The 22,689-nt window shown below is 44.1% G+C and overlaps 2 protein-coding genes across 4 annotated transcripts in view; one reads left to right on the forward strand and one right to left on the reverse strand.

Annotated features, from left to right (window-relative positions):
* LOC106612482 (G elongation factor, mitochondrial 1) overlaps positions 1 to 7,931 on the reverse strand; it is a 24,317-nt gene extending 16,386 nt beyond the window's left edge. The window contains exon 1 of the mRNA XM_082956157.1: positions 7,828 to 7,931. The gene's annotated coding sequence lies outside the window, so the exon portion shown is untranslated. The remainder of the gene's footprint in view (positions 1 to 7,827) is intronic.
* LOC106612483 (inositol-trisphosphate 3-kinase C) overlaps positions 1 to 22,657 on the forward strand; it is a 25,996-nt gene extending 3,339 nt beyond the window's left edge. The window contains exons 1-8 of one of the 3 annotated variants that reach the window (XM_045724361.2): positions 6,472 to 6,849; positions 7,581 to 8,950; positions 18,410 to 18,506; positions 18,673 to 18,886; positions 19,131 to 19,335; positions 19,560 to 19,661; positions 19,789 to 19,860; positions 20,520 to 22,657. In XM_045724361.2, the coding sequence (XP_045580317.1) occupies positions 7,751 to 8,950; positions 18,410 to 18,506; positions 18,673 to 18,886; positions 19,131 to 19,335; positions 19,560 to 19,661; positions 19,789 to 19,860; positions 20,520 to 20,729 (2,100 nt within the window). In that variant the 5' untranslated portion in view covers positions 6,472 to 6,849; positions 7,581 to 7,750 and the 3' untranslated portion in view covers positions 20,730 to 22,657. Of the gene's footprint in view, positions 1 to 6,471; positions 6,850 to 7,580; positions 8,951 to 15,609; positions 15,743 to 18,409; positions 18,507 to 18,672; positions 18,887 to 19,130; positions 19,336 to 19,559; positions 19,662 to 19,788; positions 19,861 to 20,519 lie in introns of those variants that run through there. The other 2 variants (XM_014213661.3, XM_014213662.3) reach the window with 2 other exon arrangements.
* The last annotated feature ends 32 nt before the right edge of the window (positions 22,658 to 22,689 follow it).

A 22,689-nucleotide genomic window follows, 5' to 3' on the forward strand; every position in this document is an offset into this window, starting at 1 on the left:
ATCTAACTATTGGAGAGCTTGTTGTTTAAGCGATAGCGCTGAAGATCATGTTTGATATGTGCAATATGTCTTATCATTTCCATGCTCCACCCCGGATGTGAAGAACCTGTGTTTTGTTAATGTTTAGTAATATATGTATTTATCTGAGGACCTCACCTTGTTAAACAAGGTGGCGTAGTGGCTACAACCTTCAACTTGTTACATTAGACTAACTGGTTGTGTTCATCATTAATCTTTATGACCGTACTGGGTTATTTTGTGGTGGCTGTTTGGTTGCTAAATTTATCTCACCATCAGTGATGTGTGTTTAATCTCTGGAGTTTCCTCCACACGCAGCAATATGGAATGACCAGTTTCCCTAAAAGGACATTGCAACATCCCTATCCGTGTGGGGTGTGTCAACGCAGCACAGTGTTGTTGTCATCCTTGTGTGATTCACTGCCACTTATTCATTATGCCCAGATATGTGTGTGTGTGTGTGTGTGGAGGTTGCATGAGCAAATCTTTCCATTATTTTCCTTCCCATCTCATTTCCTGTGCCTAAGCACTCCTTTCTGACTTGACAGGGTTTCTACTGTCATGCTGCTCTCATTCTGTCTGGACAATATAGTCAGACCGCATGATTATGAGTCAGTGTATTGTATTGGCATGATGCATAGGACTATTAAAATCCACATGTGGAAAAACGCAGGCCTCTTTTCTATTGTGGAACCTGGGTCAGCAGGTCACATTGCAACACACAGTTGATCCATTAATCAAACACCAGCCCGAGAGGCTTGTAGGAAGTCAACAAAAAAGGTAGTGACTTTGTCAACTGTTACAGAATCAGTGTTCAAAATGTTATCAATACAACAGTGAATAATCAGTGTGTCCTTGTACCTCCAGTCTGGCGTCTATCGCTATCAACCGATATGAGTATAATCCATAACTTTTAGCATCAAGTCTAGTGACCACCAATCCACATCTTGAATGTCACAAACAGAACACTGGAAATGGTGTTTTACAGAAACTCAAAATATGCTAAACATTGTGTTGATCACTACAAACTAAATATGAACTTTAGTCATATTCCATTCCCCATTACAATGTGTGGTAAAAGACACATTAGTGTTACAACGTCAAATTCAGAGTCACAAACTAGAAACTGAACTGACCTCCTTCCAATGTCCTAGATTCTCTCTATTCTGTAGGGCAGGGATGGGCAACGGATGAGTTCATCAAAATTGCCCATCCCTACTGTAGGGGATTCGGTGTGAAGCAAACTTAGGTCAAGTAATTGTAACACAACTACTTCACTCTCTCCGCTGATTTGATGCTAGGGGAAATTGACATGTCTTCTTTGCCTGTCAGCATTGTTGTTTCATCTTATTAACTTCCACTTAGAAGCTTTTCATGTTAAAGAAAATACATGAAACAGTGAAACCCCCTCGGATCTTCCTTAACAGACTAATGGTTTCCAGCTTTATTATTCTATGTATTGTGACATTGCAATACTGAAGGGCCACAAAACCGGATGCATACAGTTTTCATGTGAAATCGAAAGAGAGCCTGTGATGTGACTTCCACTTTTGGACATCAACAAGGCGACAATCCAACTTAACTCCTGCTCCAAATTTACTGGATTGGTTGAACAGTGCAGAAGAGAACCTGCTTAAGTCAGGACCAGAAAGAGAGAAACGCCATTATTTTACGCCTGCTACGTTAGGTTACTGGAGGGCAGCAGAAATGTGGGCAGCATTGTAGAAGCAAAGATGGTGGATAACTTAAGATAGTTCACTCAGGCTGTTTACCATTGTAAAAAAGGGTAAGTTCTGGTCTACTTAACAGGGTGGCTCTCCCATAAAAACGAATGCGATAGTTCTGCTTAGTTCATTGAAACAGTGGGATGTCTCGCTTCCTTTTCCATCTTTGGTAGAAGGTGATATTAGCTACAGCTGTTGCCTAATTAGGTTCCTGATGCTGTTTACGAAAGTCGTCAGATAGATCAATCTAGATGAAGTGAAGTCACATCAACTTGGGCCTGGCTCCTGTGGCCTTGCTGAAGCCAATTTAGCTTGTATTCCAGGAGATCCTCTAGGCAGAGATACTATACTGAACAAAATATAAACACAACATGCAAAGTGTTGGGTTCATTAGCTGAAATAAAAGATCCCACAAATGTTCTATATGCACAAAAAGCTTATTTCTCAATGTTGTGCACAAATGTGTTTACATCTCACACCTGACAGGCATGGCATATCAAGAAGCTGATTAAACAGCATGATCATTACACAGGTGCACCTTGTGCTGGGGGCAACAAAATAACACTCTCTTAAAGTAATACTGTACTTTAAGACCTAAAGCTCAATCAATCCGGAAAATTTCAAGAACTTTCTTGAAGTGAAGTCGCAGAAACCATCAAGCGCTATGATGAAACTGGCTCTCATGAGGACCGCCACAGGAAAGGAAGACCCAGAGTTACCTCTGCTGCAAAGGCGTTACCAGCCTCAGATTGCAGCCCAAATAAATGCTTCACGGAGTTCAAGTAACAGACACATCTCAACGTCAACTGTTCAGAGGAGACGGCGTGAATCAGGCCTTCATGGTCGAATTGCTGCAAAGAAACCACTACTAAAGGACACCATTAAGAAGGAGAGACTTGCTTGGACCAAGAAACACCAACAATGGACCTTAGACCGGTGGAAATCCGTCCTATGGTCTGATGAGTTCAAATTTGAGATTTTCGGTTCCAACCGTCGTGTCTTTGTGAGACGCAGAGTAGGTGAACGGATGATCTCTGCATGTGTGGTTCCCACCATGAAGCATGGAGGAGGAGGTGTGGGGGTGCTTTGTTGGTGACACTGTCAATGTAATTTCTTTAGAATTCAAGGCACACTTAACCAGCATGGCTACCACAGCATTCTGCAGCGATATGCCAGTCCCACTAAGCGCAAACCAGATGGGATATAATTTTTTCCCCAACAGAACAATGACCCAAAACACACCTCCAGGCTGTGTAAGGGCTATTTGACCAAGGAGAGTGATGGAGTGCTGCAACAGATGACCTGGTCTCCACAATCACCTGACCTCAACCCAATTGAGATGGTTTGGGATGAGTTGGACCGCAGAGTGAAGGAAAAGCAGCCAACAAGTGCTCTCCATATGTGGGAGCTCCTTCAAGATTGTTGGAAAAGCATTCGGTGTGAAGCTGGTTGAGAGAATGCCAAGAGTGTGCAAAGGCGTCATCAAGGCAAAGAGTGACTACTTTGAAGAATCTGAAATATATTTTGATTTGTTTAACACTTTTGGTTACTACATGAATCCATATGTGTTATTTCATAGTTTTGATGTCTTCGACACTTCGACACTCTCATGCCCCACTTTTGTGGTACTGGTTATCCTGAGTTGAACTTGAGTTGACCAAAGTTATCTCGATAAAAGGCCTGGCATGGTTAATCCGATGCCTGCATTGGCAGTACAGCATTTACTGCGATGTGGCCTCTGCAGAAGTCAGAGCAAACTTACTTTTAGCACTTCGCAGAGCAGTGCAAAAAGTTAAGGAAGTTGTCATAGAAGTGAGTTTGTTTATACAGGACCTCACGCCTCCACCTACCATCAACCAATTATGTAAATGTGGAGCTTTACAAAGCCCTCTGCATTGTTACAAAATTTGAGCGGCACACGGCGATGCGGTACGGAGCTTGAGTTGACCTCTGCATGCCTCCGAAGGCTACGCAATTGTGTCACATCCTCCATACGAATCCTCCGACCACATTTTCAGATCAAGCATTCATTCCCCTACCTATAAATAGTAAAGCGACCCTTTACTGGCTCAAATAGCCGACCAATCAGCCTGTTACCAACCCTTAGTACGGCAGACCTATAAGCTTGCTGCCAGCTCTTAGCAAAACTTTGGAAAAATTTTTTGACCAGTACAATGCTATTTTACAGTAAACAAATTGACAACAGACTTTCAGCATGCTTATAGGCAGTGGTGTAAAGTACTTAAGTAAAAATACTTTAAAGTATTACTTAAGTCAACTTTTACTTCACTACATTCCTAAAGAAAATTATGTACTTTTTACTCTATACATTTTCCCTGAAACTCAACAGTACTCAATACATTTTGAATGGCTAGCATGACAGGAAAATGGTCCACTTATCAAGAGAACATCCCTGGTCGTCCCTGCTGAGTTTTATCTGGCGAACCTGTCTAACAGAACACAGAGGGTGTTCTTTAATGGAAGCCTATCCAACATAATCCAGTTAGAATCAGGAATTCTCCAGGGCAGCTGTCTAGGCCCTTAGTTTTTTCAAACTTTACTAATGACATGCTACTGACTTTGAGTAAAGCCAGTGTGTCTATGTATGTGGATAACTCAACACTATACACGTCAGCTACTACAGCGACTGAAATTACTGCAGCACTTAACAAAGAGCTGCAGTTAGTTTCAAAATGGGTGGCAAGGAATAAGTTAGTCCTAAATATTTCAAAAACTCAGCATTGTATTTCAGACAAATCATTCACTAAACCCCAACTAAATATTGTAATGAATAATGTGGAAATTGAGCAGGTTGAGGTGACTTAACTGCTTGGAGTAACCCTGGGTTGTAAACTGTCATGGTCAAAACACATTGATACAACAGTAGCTAAGATGGGGAGAAATCTGTCCATAATAAAGCGCAGCTCTGCCTTAACAGCACTATCAACAAGACAGGTCCTACAGGCCCTAGTTTTGTCTCACCTGGACTACTGTTCAGTCGTGTGGCCAGGTGCCACAAAGAGGGGCTTAGGAAAATTGCAATTGGCTCAGAACAGGACAGCACGGCTGGCCCTTAGATGTAAACAGCGCTAACATTAATAATATGCATGTCAATCACTCCTGGCTCAAAGTGGAGGAGAGATTGACTTCATCACTACTTGTATTTGTGAGAGGTATTGACATGTTTAACACACCGAGCTGTCTGTTTGAACTACTGGCACACAGCTCAGACAGCCATGCATACCCCACAAAACATGCCACCGGAGGTCTCTTCACAATCCCCAAGTCCAGAACAGACTATGGGAGGCGCACAGTACTACATAGACCCATGACTACATGGAACTCTATTCCACATCAAGTAAGTCATGCAAGCAGTAAAATTATATTTAAAAAACAGATAAATACACCTTATGGAACAGCGGGTACTGTGAAGCAACACAAACATAGACCGCTGCACCACTCTGTGCCTAAGGAACTGCATCTCAGTGCAAGAGGCGTCACTACAGTCCCTGGTTCGAATCCAGGCTGTATCACATCCGGCAGTGATTGGGAGTCCCATAGGGCGGCGCACAATTGGCCCAGTGTCGTCCGAGTTTGGCCGGGGTAGGCCGTCATTGTAAATAAGAACTTGCCTAGTCAAATAAATGAAAAATACTAACACACAATAACATATGTACTATACACACAGATTTTGTGTTGTAGTTATAGAGTAGGGACCTGAGGGCACACACAATGTGTTGTGAATATATTGTAAATTGTATAACTGCCTTAATTTTGCTGGACCCCAGGAAGAGTAGCTACTGCCTTAACAGCAGCTAATGGGGCAAGTCAGTTAGGAACAAATTCTTATTTACATTGAGGGCCTACTGGGGAACAGTGGGTTAACTGCGTTGTTCATGGAGCAGAACTACAGATTTGCTTTACCTTTGTCCAGGGGCGGAAATCCCGGGAGGGACGGGGGGGACACGACCCCCCCATCCTGGGAAAAATATGATTTGTCCCCCCCAATATATCACTGAAACATAACTATGTAATTTAAATAATATTAATAATACGCAATGAAAGCAATTGTGCTGATTATAGACACTTAATAGCTCGTTTTTAAGTTTCAAAAGATTGCGACCCCCCCACCCTTTGCCTCACAATGGTTTGATCCACTGCCAGTTCCTTAGCTTGTGAGGTAACGTAGAGGTCGTATCTACTGTCTGAAAGGCACTCAATGCACGTAACTGACGTGAGGTTAATCCAGTCAATCGCGCACACACACTAGCTGAATATGCAGAGCTAGCGCGCAAATATTAACTATTAAGCTAGCTAGTACCTATTCCATTTATGTGGCGTCGTCAAAGATGGAATCTTTTGCTATCGTCAATTTATTCCAAGATCAGCATGCATGTAAGTTAGTGCTTCAAAGTCCCTGTGATAAGGTTAGTGATAAACTGAACAGAACTACACTCTCTTCTACCGTTGTTTTAAATATATTTAATGGTCTCGTTGCAAAAGCTAAATTGTCGCAAGGGAACTTTTATTTATATATTTTATTTCACCTTTATTTAACCCGGGTAGCAAAGATTATAGCAAACACCACTGAATTGGTGCTCGCTAGCTTTGCAAATTCAGCTATTGTTAGAAGCCAGCCAATATGAAACAAACGATTAAAATTACAAAAGGTTGCAGCATATGTTGTGTAAATGGTGAACTCATACAGCTGTCAACTCTTGTCACTGCAATCCGTTTCACATTTGCTAGCTACCTTTTAGATCGAAGCCCATATAGAATGATAGAAGATAAGATGATAGAAGCCCATCTCCTACTGTAAATAACCTACATACTGTGTGTGTGTAGCCAACCAGGTAGAAAAATGGCAGAAAAATGGCAGAAAAAAGACTATCAGAGTATTTTTCAGTACACCAAAACGCAAAGTAAGAACCCTAGTAGCCTAATATCTCAAAGACTAGTTGATAAAATGTTCATAAGAAAGAAATGAAATTCTAATGGAAATGTTTCACAATGATGTCATTAGGCAGAGCAGGCAACAGATGGCACACAGACAGCAGAGTTGGGGACAGATATGCAGGGACAGACTGGCAGAGACAGGGAGTCTCAGGTAAGTTTGTTGAGTCTTTGTTTGGCAACATTATGAAAGGTTCTCAATTTTTTTTACTTGTAAAATAGGAACATAATTGGAAAATGTCATGGATACCCCCACTCTCAACTTAAACTGGTGACTGAACTAAGATTTGTTAAAAGCAATGGTATTGCTGTTGTGATTAGTTGTGTAGTTTTGGGTACCGGTAGTTAGGAGTACGGCAAACACCTTATTTCTTTGGTTCCTCAACATACATTTACCATATTAAACGTAGGCTATGTGTTACAGCACTACTTTTGGTGTCCCCCCTCAGGAATTGCTCTTGAGAAAATGTAATGTAATTGTCCCCTCCAAAGTTGATATCAGATTTTCGCCCCTGCCTTTGTCGTCTCGGGGATTCGATCCAGCAACCTTAACGATCCACCGCTCTAACCACTAGGCTACCTGCCGCCACACCCATTCTAAATACAAAAACATCAGCAAAGCAATATAGCTCAAATTATTGGCCTCAAAAGGCACAAAAAAAAAACTTTTCCTGTTTTCGTACCATATGTTCACCCTTCACACCGAACATCAATTTCACTCATCTCTTTTAATGAAAGCAAAAGTGTGTACCTTGTACCTTTTTTATGAGATTGTTTGAAGTTGTTTATTGCAATATGACATAGATAAGACCAAATGGAAAGCAGTGCAGTGGCTTATGTGAAGTGTTTTGGCAAAATATTCTAAAACTGTTTTTTTTCTTGCAGATATGGAATATTCAAACATTTTGATCAACATTTTCCTACAATTGTCATTTATCATTGGCAACAATGAGTGGAGCACGTGACTCGTGTTACTTTGTAGCACAGTGAGAATTGTTTCAAATTGGAAACATCTCGGAAGGTGTGACTTGTGCGCTGCTACTACCATTTACAGAATGGGTCAAACGCGTTCTGGTCTCTCGTACTGGAAACCAACTGAGACAGCCAAACGAGTCCCTATCTGCATATTTACCCGTGAGGGGCGAAGGGGTGACCGGTTTTACAGGAATCTGATGAAAACGAAGCAGTTGCCTTCGCCAGGCACAGGTCAACTGGAGGTAGGGCTTGTAATCGGATCTGGAGATTCGGAAACCCTTCGTGGTCACGGGCGAGGAAAGTTGTTGAGAGGACAGACAGAGTCGGAGGTAGTGGACTACACCACCCCGGTCGCCGAATACCCATCTCGAATTCAGTATGAAAAGATTCAGGCTCTCGACAGTGACGCTGTGAGCAAGGGAGCGGCCGATTCTTCCTTCGATGCGACAGGCTTGGATACGCTGGCCAGAGGATTCGAAAGAACCCGCTGCGTAGTTACGCAGCGCAGCAGCCCAGAAACAACTGGGGAGGATCATGTCTGGAATGCCCCGGCTTGGGCCATGGAAAACAAGCCATTCGGATTTGATGAACAGGGTGGGGTTGCCTCCGAGGTCAGGGCGATATCGGGGGCTGTACCATCGGATGGTTCAGTCCATTGGCGCATATCTGGAGAGGAGAATTTAAAACTGACCCTGGCATCACTGAGCTTGCGTTTGGACGAGCCTCTGACAAGTGGCGTGTCAGAACCGATAGGGTATGATATACCACACACAGAGTTAGAAATGACCAAATCTAACTTTCTCACTGCTTCTTGTGAGCCCGAAGCTGTCAGGAAAAATGAACAAAGCGGTTGTTCCATTGAGTCGGGGAACCAGGAGGACTCCTCGACTAACTCTCCAAAACAGCCACACGGACAGGTCAAAAGTCCACTAGGTAGCCAACGTTTCCCTGGTACTATCCCAAAGCTTATTATAACCAGAGATCCAAGCCCCAGTCTGACTCAGGAAACACTAGACCCAAGGACCATGGAACTCGGAGTCGGTGGATCATCCCTAGATCCAAACGCCGATGATGAGTCCCCCTGTTCGGACAGTGGCTGTGGAGGATCCCCGGCGCTAATGCGCTTTCGCCGAAAGCTCTCCAACTCGTCCTCCGCCGGCTGCGTATCCTCCGCCTCGTCGTTTGAGGAGTCCGAGGATGACTTCACCGGCAGCGACATCGAGTCCAGCCTGTCCCCAGTCATTTGCAACATGCTGGGCAGTCCAGACGAAGGAATGGGGGTGAGTGTGCCATTCTTAATTTGTTTGTGCATAAAATCTGATGGTCTGCTGACTAGAGGGTTATCTTCTGTATGAGGTTGCATCAAAAACACCCATTAGTAATATGTTAAACTCTTTGGCTATAATCGGTCCTAAATGTTGGCTAGAAGTGCCATGGATGGGCACATACTTAAACACAGCCCTATTGTTTACTTTCTGCACACTAATAAATAAAGAGCATAGCACCTATGTATAAACTCCCAGTAATTGATTGGGTAAACCACCAACATTTCAGCATCACTGTTCCTTCTTCAGGGGAAAATGTTGTTGGTTTACCCAATCAATTACTGGGAGTTTTATATATATGTGTATATATATATCTCTTGCAGTTTATACTGTGTTACTCAGCACCTCTACACAAAATAATTTCTCTGGGTGTACACCAGCTCATGCTTTTTGTTAGGCTACTTTCTGTACACACACTTCCATGGCACATTTGTAACCTACTGTATGCCCGTCATGCTATTGATATGAGGCATAGTCTTTTTCCATTTATGCAGAAGAGATGCACTATGATTGAAATGATGCCCTAATGCGCAGAGCACACATTCACTGATAATGCATGTTCCACCACCACAACTCCATTGTTGACTTACAGACACATGTCAATCCCACACACATTGGAGACTGAGGAATTCACAATTCTCTATGTCAGTGTGTGTCAGATCTACTCCTAGATAACATATCTGAATCTCACACGTCTCACATACACACACAGCCACCAAGCACCTGTGCTCCTACCACAGGGTGTGTGGTGAATATTGAGCCTGCAGGAGTTTGGAGCGCAATTGTATTTACACATAGATCAGAAAGGATCAGTTGGGTGTAAAAAAATATGGTGGAAATCAGCTGAGCTCGGTGAACCTGTGGTGTCGCTTACATAATACACCTAAGCCAATAAATAGGTTCACCAATGAAGGCCCTTTCACTCCTAAGTGACTCTTTACCCATGACTCCAACCACTATGACCCTTAGCTGAGATTGTCACTAATGAGCTCGTCTTGATAAACACGGGGTCATTTGCTGAACCCCAGGCTGTTCTTGTTTTTGGCCCATGCATGATCCAGCTCTAACCTTTTACAGTGGTAAATTATGTTGCCTTTGATGCACCGTGACAAGAAATGCTTGGAATGACATGAGCTCAAAAACAGGATGTCTTTCCTAGAAATGGACCAATTTGAAACGCAGGCAAGCACTCTTGCTGAACAGGAATGGTGTGAATCCTGGAAGGTACCACGGTGTGGAAATACTAGAATGTATACAGGTTACATATCACCAACACACACGTACTTTCTCTCCCTGTTACTTTCTCTCTCTCTGAGTGCAGTCGTTGTAATCAATGTGTTTATGAGAGAAACTACTTCAGGAGGACATATGTTCAGTCCTAATTTCTTCATGTCTCTGAAAGGGAGATGGTCTTGCAAATAACACATAATGACTGACCTATTTAGATGACATTGCTGTGAGTGACTCACTCTCGCAGTGTGTGTGTGTGTGTGCGCGCTCCAGTGGGTTTCTATGCTGTGTGTGTGAGTCAATGTGTGGAGAGAGTGAGCCTTAAAAATAATGTTCCCAAACATCCTGAATTCCGATACTTAGCCATAGCTCTCTTTCTACCTACTTTGTCGCTCTCTTTTCCTCCCTCATTTGCTTTCTCTAATTTGCTTTATCTTCTGCGAGTCCAGCTATTTCCATATCTGTGTGTGTCATCCTTGTTAATGTATGAATTTAGTCTGGATGAGAGGGTTTGTCAGCAGTTCCCATGTTATAGATCCCACCCACACTATTGTTATGATTGAATATCTGGAACATAGTGAGTGACTGTACTGGATGTCCATTTTGGATCTAGCTGGTGTGATACGGCAGCACTGGGGCGAGTGTTGGTTGTGATAGTGTTAGGGCCTTGGTTGTTATTGGCTGACTGTACGCTTTCAAAGTGTGGCCAAACCAGTTGTTACACTTTGTGCTCAATGACGTACATCGTAGATACTTGCCTGCTCACACTGCATATTTAGAGTTGAAGGCACGCACTCAGACACTACACACTCTGATGCCATCTCAGAGTGTCATGGAAAATTGGGCTGCAGGCAGTTGCGTTGCTAGGCGACATCATTGCCATATATGGCGCTGTTTCTCTTTTTTTCTCTTTCTCGCTCGCTCTCTGGTCTGTATTTTGAATGTAACGTCTTTAAATATTACACATTACTTTTGACATATTTTCATAAAGTCTCTTTCTGCCTGCATCATCCCTTCATTTCTCTGACAATATATTCCCCCTGTGTTTAGCCTTGCAACACAGCACAAGGTTTTCCCCTGATACGCAGGCAGTGGAACAGAAGGCAGAGGAAAATATAGATAAGTGGTGGAGGAGTGATAAAGTACCCTCCCTACACACACTCTACAATATATCCCACAACACACACACGCGTGTACAGCACATACTCCACATGCGCACACACAAGAACAACTCGTCGATGAACTTGCATTATGCAACTCACGATGGCAAAGTTGCCACACTCGAACATGCATAGACACACACACACACACTCTTACACATGCTTGTAAGTGTCCACAAAAGCATTAAAACACACATTTGTGTCAGACTTAGTTTTTTGTGTGTGTGTTAACTGGGCTGTGGTTGAGCTGTGCTGCTCCTGCCACCGAGAGCAGAATGGAGGGGATGTGGTTTACATGTAAACAAGGCCTGAAAAAGAGCAGCATCACACCTAAAAGTAAGATGTCCTTTTACTCAACTTTTACTGTTGATACGAGATATCCCAAGATTTACTTAACAAAAGGCACATCTCAATAGGTGGTCCAAGTAAGTCAGGACATGGCCACAAGTAGAGAGAGAGCCGTTCCTCTTTTGTTCTCTAATGCTTCTCTGTTGTTCCTCAAGCAAGGGGAAGGCCGCGACTATCACAGATTCCCATCAGACCAACTCCTTTAACGCCCTACTCCTTGAAGTTTGCAGCGGTCTACAAAACACTATTTTGCTCAAGATATTTTATTTGACCCTTTAGTGTGTGTACTTTACTGTATTTATACTTGGGATATTGCTTTTCAACAGTTAAAGTAAAAAAATAAAAATAAATCGCTGGAGGATGTCTTAGAGTACAGCATTGACACACTGGTGTTTGTGAGCAGTAAAACAGGGCGTACCCCCTTTATAAATCAAAAACTATTTACAACAGCCACATGCCTGTGTTTTTCTCTCTCTCTCTGGGCTTACATATGTCTGAGAAGTTTCTCTGAAGGACAAAAGAAACAGGACAGCGGGGGAAGGGTTTAGAGGGAGCTATAGGGGAGTACTCTAGTGGATTTACATTTTCTTTATTTAGTCAGAATAGTCCACTCCGTAACAAATGCCACTGTTTTCCAAGGAGTCCTGGGTTCCATAGAACCAATTAAAAAAGAAAGTGGGGTTAGTGCTTAGGGGTATTTAGAAATGTTTTCCTCTGAATATCCAATCTAGTAATTCACTTTGGCTCCAACATGTGGACTCCCACAAAACAGAATTGGCTACGTTAGGTCGATGTTTTTTGCATCATACTCACACACTTGAAAGTTGTCTTTGCCCCACAATTTTCAGTTTAGTTAACAGAGAAAAAAATGCTGTCTGCTGGTATTAAGGTATTTATTTTAGGGACATGTGGTGTGGGAAAGCCATTGTCATTACACTATACTACTCAGGGGGTTAGGTGGGGTAGATGTCTCCCACACTACCTCCGGAGCAAGTGTGGGAGACATCGCTCATAGAGAGATTTTGATTCGATCTGTCTGTTTACACTACAGAAGTACATTTCCTGGGACTAGTATGTGTCATCAAAGTAGTGTAGAGTAAAGAGGCCCTTTCTCTCTGGGTATTACAGACGTGTCTGTCACTGGGGACTCTGTCTTTCTGAGGACACCGGCTCAGGACAGGCTGATGGGGGGGGGGGGGGGGGGGGGGGGATTAGAGAGAGACTGTGACAGACAGATTGTGAGAGGACCCTGATATCAGAAAGACAGTTGGTGTGGTGGGGAAAGAAACATGGAGAGGGAAAATTGATAAAAGGGAGGCGGAGGTCATCAAACTTGGGGAGAGGGAAAATGTAGCGCTAAGTGACAGATTAGTGTGAGGGAGAGTGACGCGTTAAAGAGCGAGCATGAGTCCTGGGAGGGAGAAGTAACACCAGGTAGGGAGACAGTGATACTCTAAGAGAGGAGTGACAAAATGCTGCAGAGAGGACAGAGATCAGTTGGCGTTAATTAAAGAGAAGGCAGAGAGGGAGGGCTCAGTAGGAGAGGGATTATAATGTAACCTCATACGAGAGGGGATGTTTACCAGAAAACACAAGTTAATAAAGCCAGGCAATTACATTAGCTGACTGCTAATGCTGCAGGGCTAACTGAGGGACAGATAGCCTCTGTAGCATTTAGCCACAGCCCTTCTAACAGTCATAGGTAGGGCTAAATGCTCATGCTAGGCTAACAGGGATATACAGAGAGGGGCAAGGCTAAATGCTAACCCCTCTAGGCTAACTGAGGGACAGTCCGATGGAGCGCCGGATGCTCGTGGAGGTCTCGTTTGGAGACCCTGTACTGATGGTACAGAGTGTGTGGGACTGGCTACACTCTCACGTCCCCTCTTTTTTTTATTTATTTTTATTTCACCTGTATTTAACCAGATAGGCAAGTTGAGAACAAGTTCTCATTTACAATTACGACCTGGCCAAGATAAAGCAAAGCAGTTGGACACATACGACAACACAGAGTTACACATGGAGTAAAACAAACTTACAGTCAATAATACAGTAGTAAAATAAGTCTATATACAATGTGAGCAAATGAGGTGAGATAAGGGAGGTAAAGGCAAAAAAGGCCATGGTGGCAAAGTAAATAAAGTATAGCAAGTAAAACACTGGAATGGTAGATATGTAGTGGAAGAAAGTGCAAAGTAGAAATATAAATAATGGGGTGCAAAGGAGCTAAATAAATAAATATAGTAGGGGAAGAGGTAGTTGTATGGTCTAAATTATAGATGGGCTATGTACAGGTGCAGTGATCTGTGAGCTGCTCTGACAGCTGGTGCTTAAAGCTAGTGAGGGAGATAAGTGTTTCCAGTTTCAGAGATTTTTGTAGTTCGTTCCAGTCATTGGCAGCAGAGAACTGGAAGGAGAGATGGCCAAAGGAGGAATTGGCTTTGGGGGTGACCAGAGAGCTATACCTGCTGGAGCGCGTGCTACAGGTGGGTGCTGCTATAGTGACCAGTGAGCAGAGGGGACTTTAACTAGCAGGGTCTTGTAGATGAAGTGTAGCCAGTGGGTTTGGCGACGAGTATGAAGCGAGGGCCAGCCAACGAGAGCGTACAGGTCGCAGTGGTGGGTAGTATATGGGGCTTTGGTGACAAAACGGATGGCACTGTGATAGACTGCATCCAGTTTATTGAGTAGGGTATTGGAGGATATTTTGTAAATGACATCGTCGAGGATCGGTAGTATGGTCAGTTTTACGAGGGTATGTTTGGCAGCATGAGTGAAGGATGCTTTTGTTGCGAAATAGGAAGCCAATTCTAGATTAACTTTGGATTGGAGATGTTTGATGTGAGTCTGGAAGGAGAGTTTACAGTCTAACCAGACACCTAGGTATTTGTAGTTGTCCACATATTCTAAGTCAGAACCGTCCAGAGTAGTGATGCTGGACGGGCGGGCAGGTGCAGGCAGCGACCGGTTGAAGAGCATGCATTTAGTTTTACTTGTATTTAAGAGCAGTTGGAGGCCACGGAAGGAGAGTTGTATGGCATTGAAGCTCGTCTGGAGGGTTGTTAACACCGTGTCCAAAGAAGGGTCAGAAATATACAGAATGGTGTCGTCTGCGTAGAGGTGGATCAGAGACTCACCAGCAGCAAGAGCGACATCATTGATCTATACAGAGAAAAGAGTTGGCCCAAGAATTGAACCCTGTGGCACCCCCATAGACACTACCAGAGGTCCGGACAACAGGCCCTCCGATTTGACACATTGAACTCTATCAGAGAAGTAGTTGGTGAACCAGGCGAGGCAATCATTTGAGAAACCAAGGCTATTGAGTCTGCCAATGAGGATGTGGTGATTGACAGAGTCGAAAGCCTTGGCCAGGTCAATAAATACGGCAGCACAGTATTGTTTCTTATTGATGGCGGTTACGATATCGTTTAGGACCTTGAGCGTGGCTGAGGTGCACCCATGACCAGCTCTGAAACCAGATTGCATAGCGGAGAAGGTGCGGTGGGATTCGAAATGGTTGGTAATCTGTTTGTTAACTTGGCTTTCAAAGACCTTAGAAAGGCAGGGTAGGATAGATATAGGTCTGTAGCAGTTTGGGTCAAGAGTGTCCCGTCCTTTGAAGAGGGGGATGACAGCAGCTGCTTTCCAATCTTTTTGGAATCTCAGACGACACGAGAGGCTGAACAGGCTAGTAATAGGGGTTGCAACAATTTCGGCAGATAATTTTAGAAACAAAGGGTCCAGATTGTCTAGCCCGGCTGATTTGTAGGCGTCCAGATTTTGCAGCTCTTTCAGAACATCAGCTGACTGGATTTGGGAGAAGGAGAAATGGGGAAGGCTTGGGCGAGTAGCTGTGGGGGGTGCAGTCTGTGTGTGCCTGTGTCAGCGCCCGTCTACTGCTCCACTACTGCTCTGTCTGCCAGGCAAGAGATGAGACAAACAGATTAGACATACTAGATTAGATATACTGTTGGGAAGAGCTGAGATTGGAGACGGATGTCAACAGGTGAGGACAGGCTTACATGCAATACAATATAAACTGTGTGGTTTGAGCCCTGAATGATGATTGGCTGAAAGCCGTGGTATATCAGCTCGTATACCTCGGGTATGACAAAACATTTTATTTTTACTCTTCTAATTACATTGGTAACCAGTCTATAATAGCAATAAGGCACCTCGGGGGTTTGTGGTATATGCCATCAGCATTACGTTATCTCCTATCTCTGTGCTGATCCACACAGGTATGTGTGGAAGTGCTGCTACAAACCCTGTCCTCTCTAGTTGAAGCAGGTCTGGACAGGTGTTGGATTCTGTCCGTCTGTAGAAGGATTATCTATCTGCTTTGGCATTAGCTAGTATGGACAGGTAGAAGGAGAGTTGTCTTTGTGTGTCCGTAGGCTGGCTCAGGTGTGTATTGGGTCCATTAAAGTCCAACACAAGATTTGATTATCTTTATTTGACCAGGTTTAACGCCTAGGATCTGTCTTTATTATGAAAAGCTGTTATGTCGTGGGTGTTTCAATAAGGTTCTCTGAGTTGACGTTTGCATTGTCTCTATCTGGGCTAAGGCGGTGGTAAGCCAGGGAGACTTATGATGACGGCTGCTGTCAGAATAGACACTAGGGCTCTAGGTCAGTAGGGTCACAGCTTCACGACCTTTAGTTTTTGACCAGAACAGAGCTTTTGTGTTCCTCTTGCAGTCAACGCTGACGACCAGAATGTCACTACTGATATGTGTGTGCATTTCATGGCTGCAGAGAGTCAAGTCGCATTCCAAGAATGTAGTGCGGGATGAAGGGAAGAAAAGAGAGGGGTAAGGATGGAGGGAGGGGGCAAAGGGACAGAGCCCTGCTGTTTTATAGTGGAGGAGCGGGAGGAAAAATAGAGCAGGGATTGGGATAACAACAGCGGGAAGCAGTGAGTGAAGGCAGGAGAGAGGGAGTAATACGTTGAGGAAGGGAAAAGGAGAAGTAAAAAGAGAAGTAAGGGCAGATTCTCCTCTCCAGGGTCATTCAGGTCAGGTAATAATGGAGGTGGAGATGGGAGGAGGCGGTGAAATCTAATAGAGGGGACTGAGTTACATCTGACCCCCCGCCCCCCCGGGCCATTCATTAAGCTGTCTGGCCTGAACTGCTGGAGGGAGAGCGAGTGGGATATAAACGAGTGGATGAGAGAGAGGAGTGAAAGAGGAGAAAAAGAGCCATTTAGGAGGGGTATAGCTCTGCTTTGATTACCCGTTGCTCTCCGGACCCCCTGTAGTGACACCCAGCACCCAATGCTCAGCTCCGAGAGGGACAGAGAGAGAATGATAAAGTGACTGACTTAGCTGAATTCCCCCTGCAGATGAGTGCTGTGCCACCTTGGAGCTAGCTCATCGTTCACCTGTCACATTGACCTCTGCCTCTTTGCACTTTTCCTTCTGGGCTTTGTCTTTATTTTGCAATGTTTTCAATCTGGCAGGTGTGTGTGTGGATGACTGTACACTTTTGTGTGTTTGAATCCCGCTCTTGTGAGTGTGAATGTGTCATCTGCTCTGAGGTAAGGGTTATGTTTGGGTTAAGCTGGTAAAGAGCTTTAGAGCTCGGAAGTCTCTGTTGGCATTGACCAGCCCCGGGACTCAGACTACTAGCCTGCGCTGTCTCTGTTCTTTACCATGTTTTCAGTACAACTTCAGGGGCCGTATCCACAAAGCGTCTCCGATTTAATAATGAATAAGATTATATGGACAGATCCTAGATCAGCACTGCTACTCAGATATTTAATGAATACGGCCTCCGGCCTGTATTTCTACTCGCTCTGTATTCAGCACAACATTTCAGCAGTCCAGTGTAAAGAATGTGTGGGTGCGGAGGAGGCAGACAGACAAACATTGGCTGGGGTTGGTTGGTTTTACCGGGCTGTAGAGGGGCATGCATTCTTTAGCAGTCTGAGGGTTGTAAATGATCATAAAATATGGGTTTATGACACCCTGTCCTTCCACTCAATTACCTCTATGATGACCTCTGCCTCCCTCTTCTTTCTCTTGCCTCTTTTTCTCAAACGTTTTGTCTATGCCCTACCTTTGCACTCTCCTTGGCTCTCTGTCCCTATCTCTTTCTGTCTCCTTCCTGTGATTTCCCACACATACAGTATCATTTCCTAATCAGTTGTGTGTGTGTGTGTGTGTGTGTGCAATTGATGCTCTGTGTTCTCCTCTCTGCTTGCTTGCGTCAAACTCTCTTGCATAGTGACCTTGCTGTGTTTTTCCAATATAGATAAACTAACTACACGCGCAGACTCACACACTTACTCAATCAAACTTGCACATAGTGTTCCTGTGTAGGCCAGGAATGATATATTTTTGTTACTTTGGAACCAGTGTGACGTTTCTGGTCAATGTTTTGTGAATGGGGGCTGTGAGAAATATTGTGTACCTGGCCTTGGCTCAAGCGAGCTGGGACCTCACTCTCACTCTGTGCCCCCGGTCGAGTGTGTGTGTGTGTCTTTTAGATAATTGGTTTTCAAACTATTTTCATCAACCTCAAATGGTCTTATGACCCACTGATAAGCGATACAACATTTCTATCCAGTTTTCTGCCGTGGCCAAGTAAGAATGAGTCGGGATGACCATATGTAAACCACTAGTTTAGCTGACTGGTGGTGTGTAACCCATTTGTTGCTTCTCTCCTTCCAGACCAAGCAGTGGCAGAAGCTGAAAACTATGGTGCACTGGTCTCCCTTCGTGTCCTTTAACAAGCGCTATCCCTGGGTGCAGCTCGCTGGGCATGCAGGTATACACCACTCCCTTTGTGTCTGTCTCTCTAGTGCTCTAGCTCTGTTTCTCTCTCTCTCTCTGCTGGCCTTTCACACACTCACTCTGTACTCGCTTTCTTTCTCTCAGTATTTCTCACTTTCTTTTCCTCTGTCACTCACTTGTCCCCTCCCTCTGTCTCGTAGGTAACTTCCATGCGGGGGAGTATGGGCGTTTGTTGAAGCGCTACAGTGAGTGTGAGCAGCTGTGCCTGTTGAAGCTGATGGGGGACATTCTGCGGCCCTATGTCCCTGGCTACTACGGCGTGGTGCAGAGGGACGAACAGGACTACAACCTAATGGACGACCTCCTGGCTGACTTTGACTCTCCCTCCATCATGGATTGCAAGATGGGCAGCAGGTGAGAGACCGGGGGAAGAGATTGGTGTACTGAGCTGGAAAATAATAGGCAGAATCTACCACACTCCCAAAACCGATTTAGTGAAGGCGCTGGACGCAAAATGTAGCTGAGCTTTCGGTCAGTCGACCTTCATCAGAGCAAAACTAAATCCTGCATGCCCTGAGGCTCTCCAGGACCAATGCTGGAGATTACTATTGTTAGATGATGAACTGGCTCACTAACCCGGTCTTCCCTGTCCTATCAGGACTTACCTGGAGGAGGAGCTCCTGAAGGCCAGGGAGCGTCCACGGCTCCGCAGGGACATGTATGAGAAGATGGTGGCCGTGGACCCTGGGGCCCCTACGGCTCAGGAGAGGGCCCAACAAGGCATCCTGAAGCCCAGATACATGCAGTGGAGAGAGACCCTCAGCTCCACTGCCACCCTGGGCTTCCGCATCGAGGGCATCAAGGTCAGGGGGCACACTGGGTTCAACTCGGGGTCTAAATGAGGGGATTGAGAAATGTTATTTTTTTGTGTTTCAAGTTTATGGGCAAAATAACTTAATAATGAGACAAGGAAATGGGTGTGATGGGTCAGCACTAAAAAAGATGTCACATAAAGCTTACTTCATTAAAAAACAAATAATAATTTCACTGCATCAATAATTACTCTTGTGTTATTTCTGATGTGCAGAGAGCGGATGGGACATGCAACACCAACTTTAAGAAGACCAAACACCGGGACCAGGTCATGCAGGCCCTGGGAGACTTTGTTGATGGGAACATTCAGATCCTGGTACGTGTTTCTAGAGGGACATTTAGTCGGGTGGCACATGAGGGAACTTGAGTTCTAGGGGGACCTACTCAGTCCCTTCAGATTGACTGTCTGTTTGACTGTTTGTCTCCCGTTCTCTCTCTGGTAGAAAGTCTACCTGCAACGTCTGGAGGAGCTGCGATCTGTGCTGGAAAAATCACAGTTCTTCAGAACACATGAGGTAACCCACACAAACTCACTCACACCCTATACTACTTCCCACTTCTCTGTACCCATAGACCTCTGCTTTACTTACTAGTGGTAAATTAAGACAATATTTATAGTAAAGTTTGGCATGAGTACTTTCCCTCAACAAACCTGTTTGCTGGATTATGATTAAATGTGATTGATATGGACATGATTCAAATTCCTTATTAAACCTGGAATATGTTACTTTTTGGGCTGCCTGACCAAATTGAAATAGAAATAGTTATAGATCTGTCATCCTCATTGAAAGCAAGTTTAAGAAGCAGTAGATCTGTTCTATGTGCACTTTCGATGCGTCCCATTCTTAAACTTAGTTTTTACTTTCAGTTTTGTACACCAGCTTAAAATACAATATTTTTGGTTATGGACAATATATTTCTGTGGTTTAGATGCTACAATGATTCTCTACACTATACATGCTTGTTTTGTCACAAACTGAAATGAAGGGAAAGGCGGATACCTAGTGAGTTGTACAACTGAATGCATTCAATGAAATGTGTCTTCCAAATTAGGCGAACTATTAGAATTTTAGTAACCAGGACATGGCGGAGTGATTTCTGCATAGTGCATCTTTAAATCACAAACAAACACTCTCACTGACAGACTGAACTCAAATGTCCTGTTTTCTCCCAGGTGGTGGGAAGCTCCCTGCTGTTTGTGCACAATGCGTCAGGCCAGGCCCGTGTGTGGATGATAGACTTTGGGAAAACGGTGCCCCTGCCTGCCCCCCTCACCTTGGACCACCGGACCCCCTGGATCGAGGGCAACTGCGAGGATGGCTACCTGTGGGGTCTGGACAACCTCATAGACATTCTCAGTACCATGCTCCCCCCCAGCCGCTGAGAAAGAGCGGGCCGTGTGAGAGAGAACAAAGGGATGGCCTGGAAGAGAGAGGAGGAGGATGGAGAGGACACTCATTCTAGTCAAAGATGGAGAATGAAAGTGGGGAAGAACAAATGGCACTGGTCATTACCCAAACTAGATGTGAGACTGGTGAGATGGAAAGGAAAGAAGGATGACAGTGAAAGAGGCAAACGGAGGAGCACACAGAACATGGTGGACACTCTTTTAGCCAGAGTGAGGAAACCTGTCCACACAACTAGCGGTGCCATCCCCCATCCACTTCTCTCATTATAAGAGCTATGACGTCAACTATCACTGCAGCATGCACACACAGACACACTACTCTTCCTTCATATTATCACAAGTATGATGATAATATACTGAACTTTTCCAATGGGATATATCCTCAAGTGACCAATGGAGAACATTTTATTTTCATTATGGACCACTTGACTTTAATGCTTTTTAAACTATTTTATATATTTGTCAACACTAGAAACACTGGGGAAAAAAAGGTATATGTAAACTTTATCTGGTCCTTTTAATGTAAATGCAGTTTAATTTCATCTGTTTGCCTTCACGAGTAGCCTCTTTACACTTTGTACTTTTTCTGTGCCTAGATGTGGGATTGGAGGCAGAATATTTTTTTATATATCATTCCAAAGTTTGCTGGAGAGTTGACCCAAAGTCTTTAACATAATTTTTTTGTAAGTTGGATTGACACCTGGTGAAAACTGGAGGCTGTTGATAGGCTCTCAGTCTGACCCCGTGTGGTGTCTGATTTGGCAGAGTTGACCCAGCAGATAAACTAACAGTGGTTCCCAACCAGGGTTACTAGGACCCCTGGGGGTACTTGGTCGATCCACAGGGGGTACTTGAGAATATTAATGAGACCATAGGCTTACTGGTAAAAAGTACATGAGGAGTTACTTCAGGGGTACTCTGGGCAGAGAGAAATTCAGCTGTTGCTATAGTAACCGCAAATGATTGGGAACCACTGGACTAATGGATCTGATTCATATTTTTTCTTTATTTTCTCTCCTAGTGGGCACATGACTTGGTGGTCATGGCTAACTAGACTGTATTGCACAAATGGGTTCCTCACAAAAGCCATTGAACAAAGCTAGCCCTGCCTCTGTCTCTGAATATGGATTCACTCTGGTGTCCCAGGTTCTTATAAGCAAACCATTTTCTGGTGAATGGAAGTTGATCAATCTGCATAGTTGTGACCATTTATTCCTTCAGTTCAGTTCATACATTTTTCTGGAATGGGTAACGATTGGCCTGACAACTGAAATTACTATTTGAACAAGTCACCTGAAACTGGAATGAATGAACTACTGTTTGTTATGACACGTTCATCCACACATCAGACTTGTCACTGGATTTGTAGATCTGTCAGCCAACATTCCCATCCAAGTCTTCCTACATATCCTTAAACAGTTAGATACTGTTTGTGTATTTATGGTGTGTGTGTGCAGATTTCTATGTCTAGAAAATGGAGGTGCTCTGTGTGTGACTTGTCAGCATTGACATCATGGAACTGGAATTGTGTTTCTACTGTTGACATCTCACACCATAAAAACACATTCTGGAACAATGTATTGTTTACAAAGTATTATATCTTATGTACCATGTATCCTCTTCATCTTAACCTGACAGTTACTGGCTTTCAGACTGTTTGGGTTGTTTGTGTGTGGCTGAGAGCTGGACTGTAATAGGGTAGGGGGTTGGGAAAGCCTAAGATTTTATATAGTTTGGATAAGCCTTTCCTCTGTGCTGTACTTCAGGAGACAGTGCATTGCAAGATGCTGGGGGACACAAATACGAATTTTCAGAGGATTGAGACTGGTCCCTGCTCTCTTTGACTAGAATACCATTGATTGCAATAAACTGGAACTAAGAGCTCAAGTCTTTCTAATCTGAAACCCTGTGTCGTCTCATTCAACACCAAACAGAA

Source organism: Salmo salar, chromosome 09 (assembly GCF_965601325.2).
Source record: "Salmo salar chromosome 09, fSalSal1, whole genome shotgun sequence".
NCBI lineage: Eukaryota > Metazoa > Chordata > Actinopteri > Salmoniformes > Salmonidae > Salmo > Salmo salar.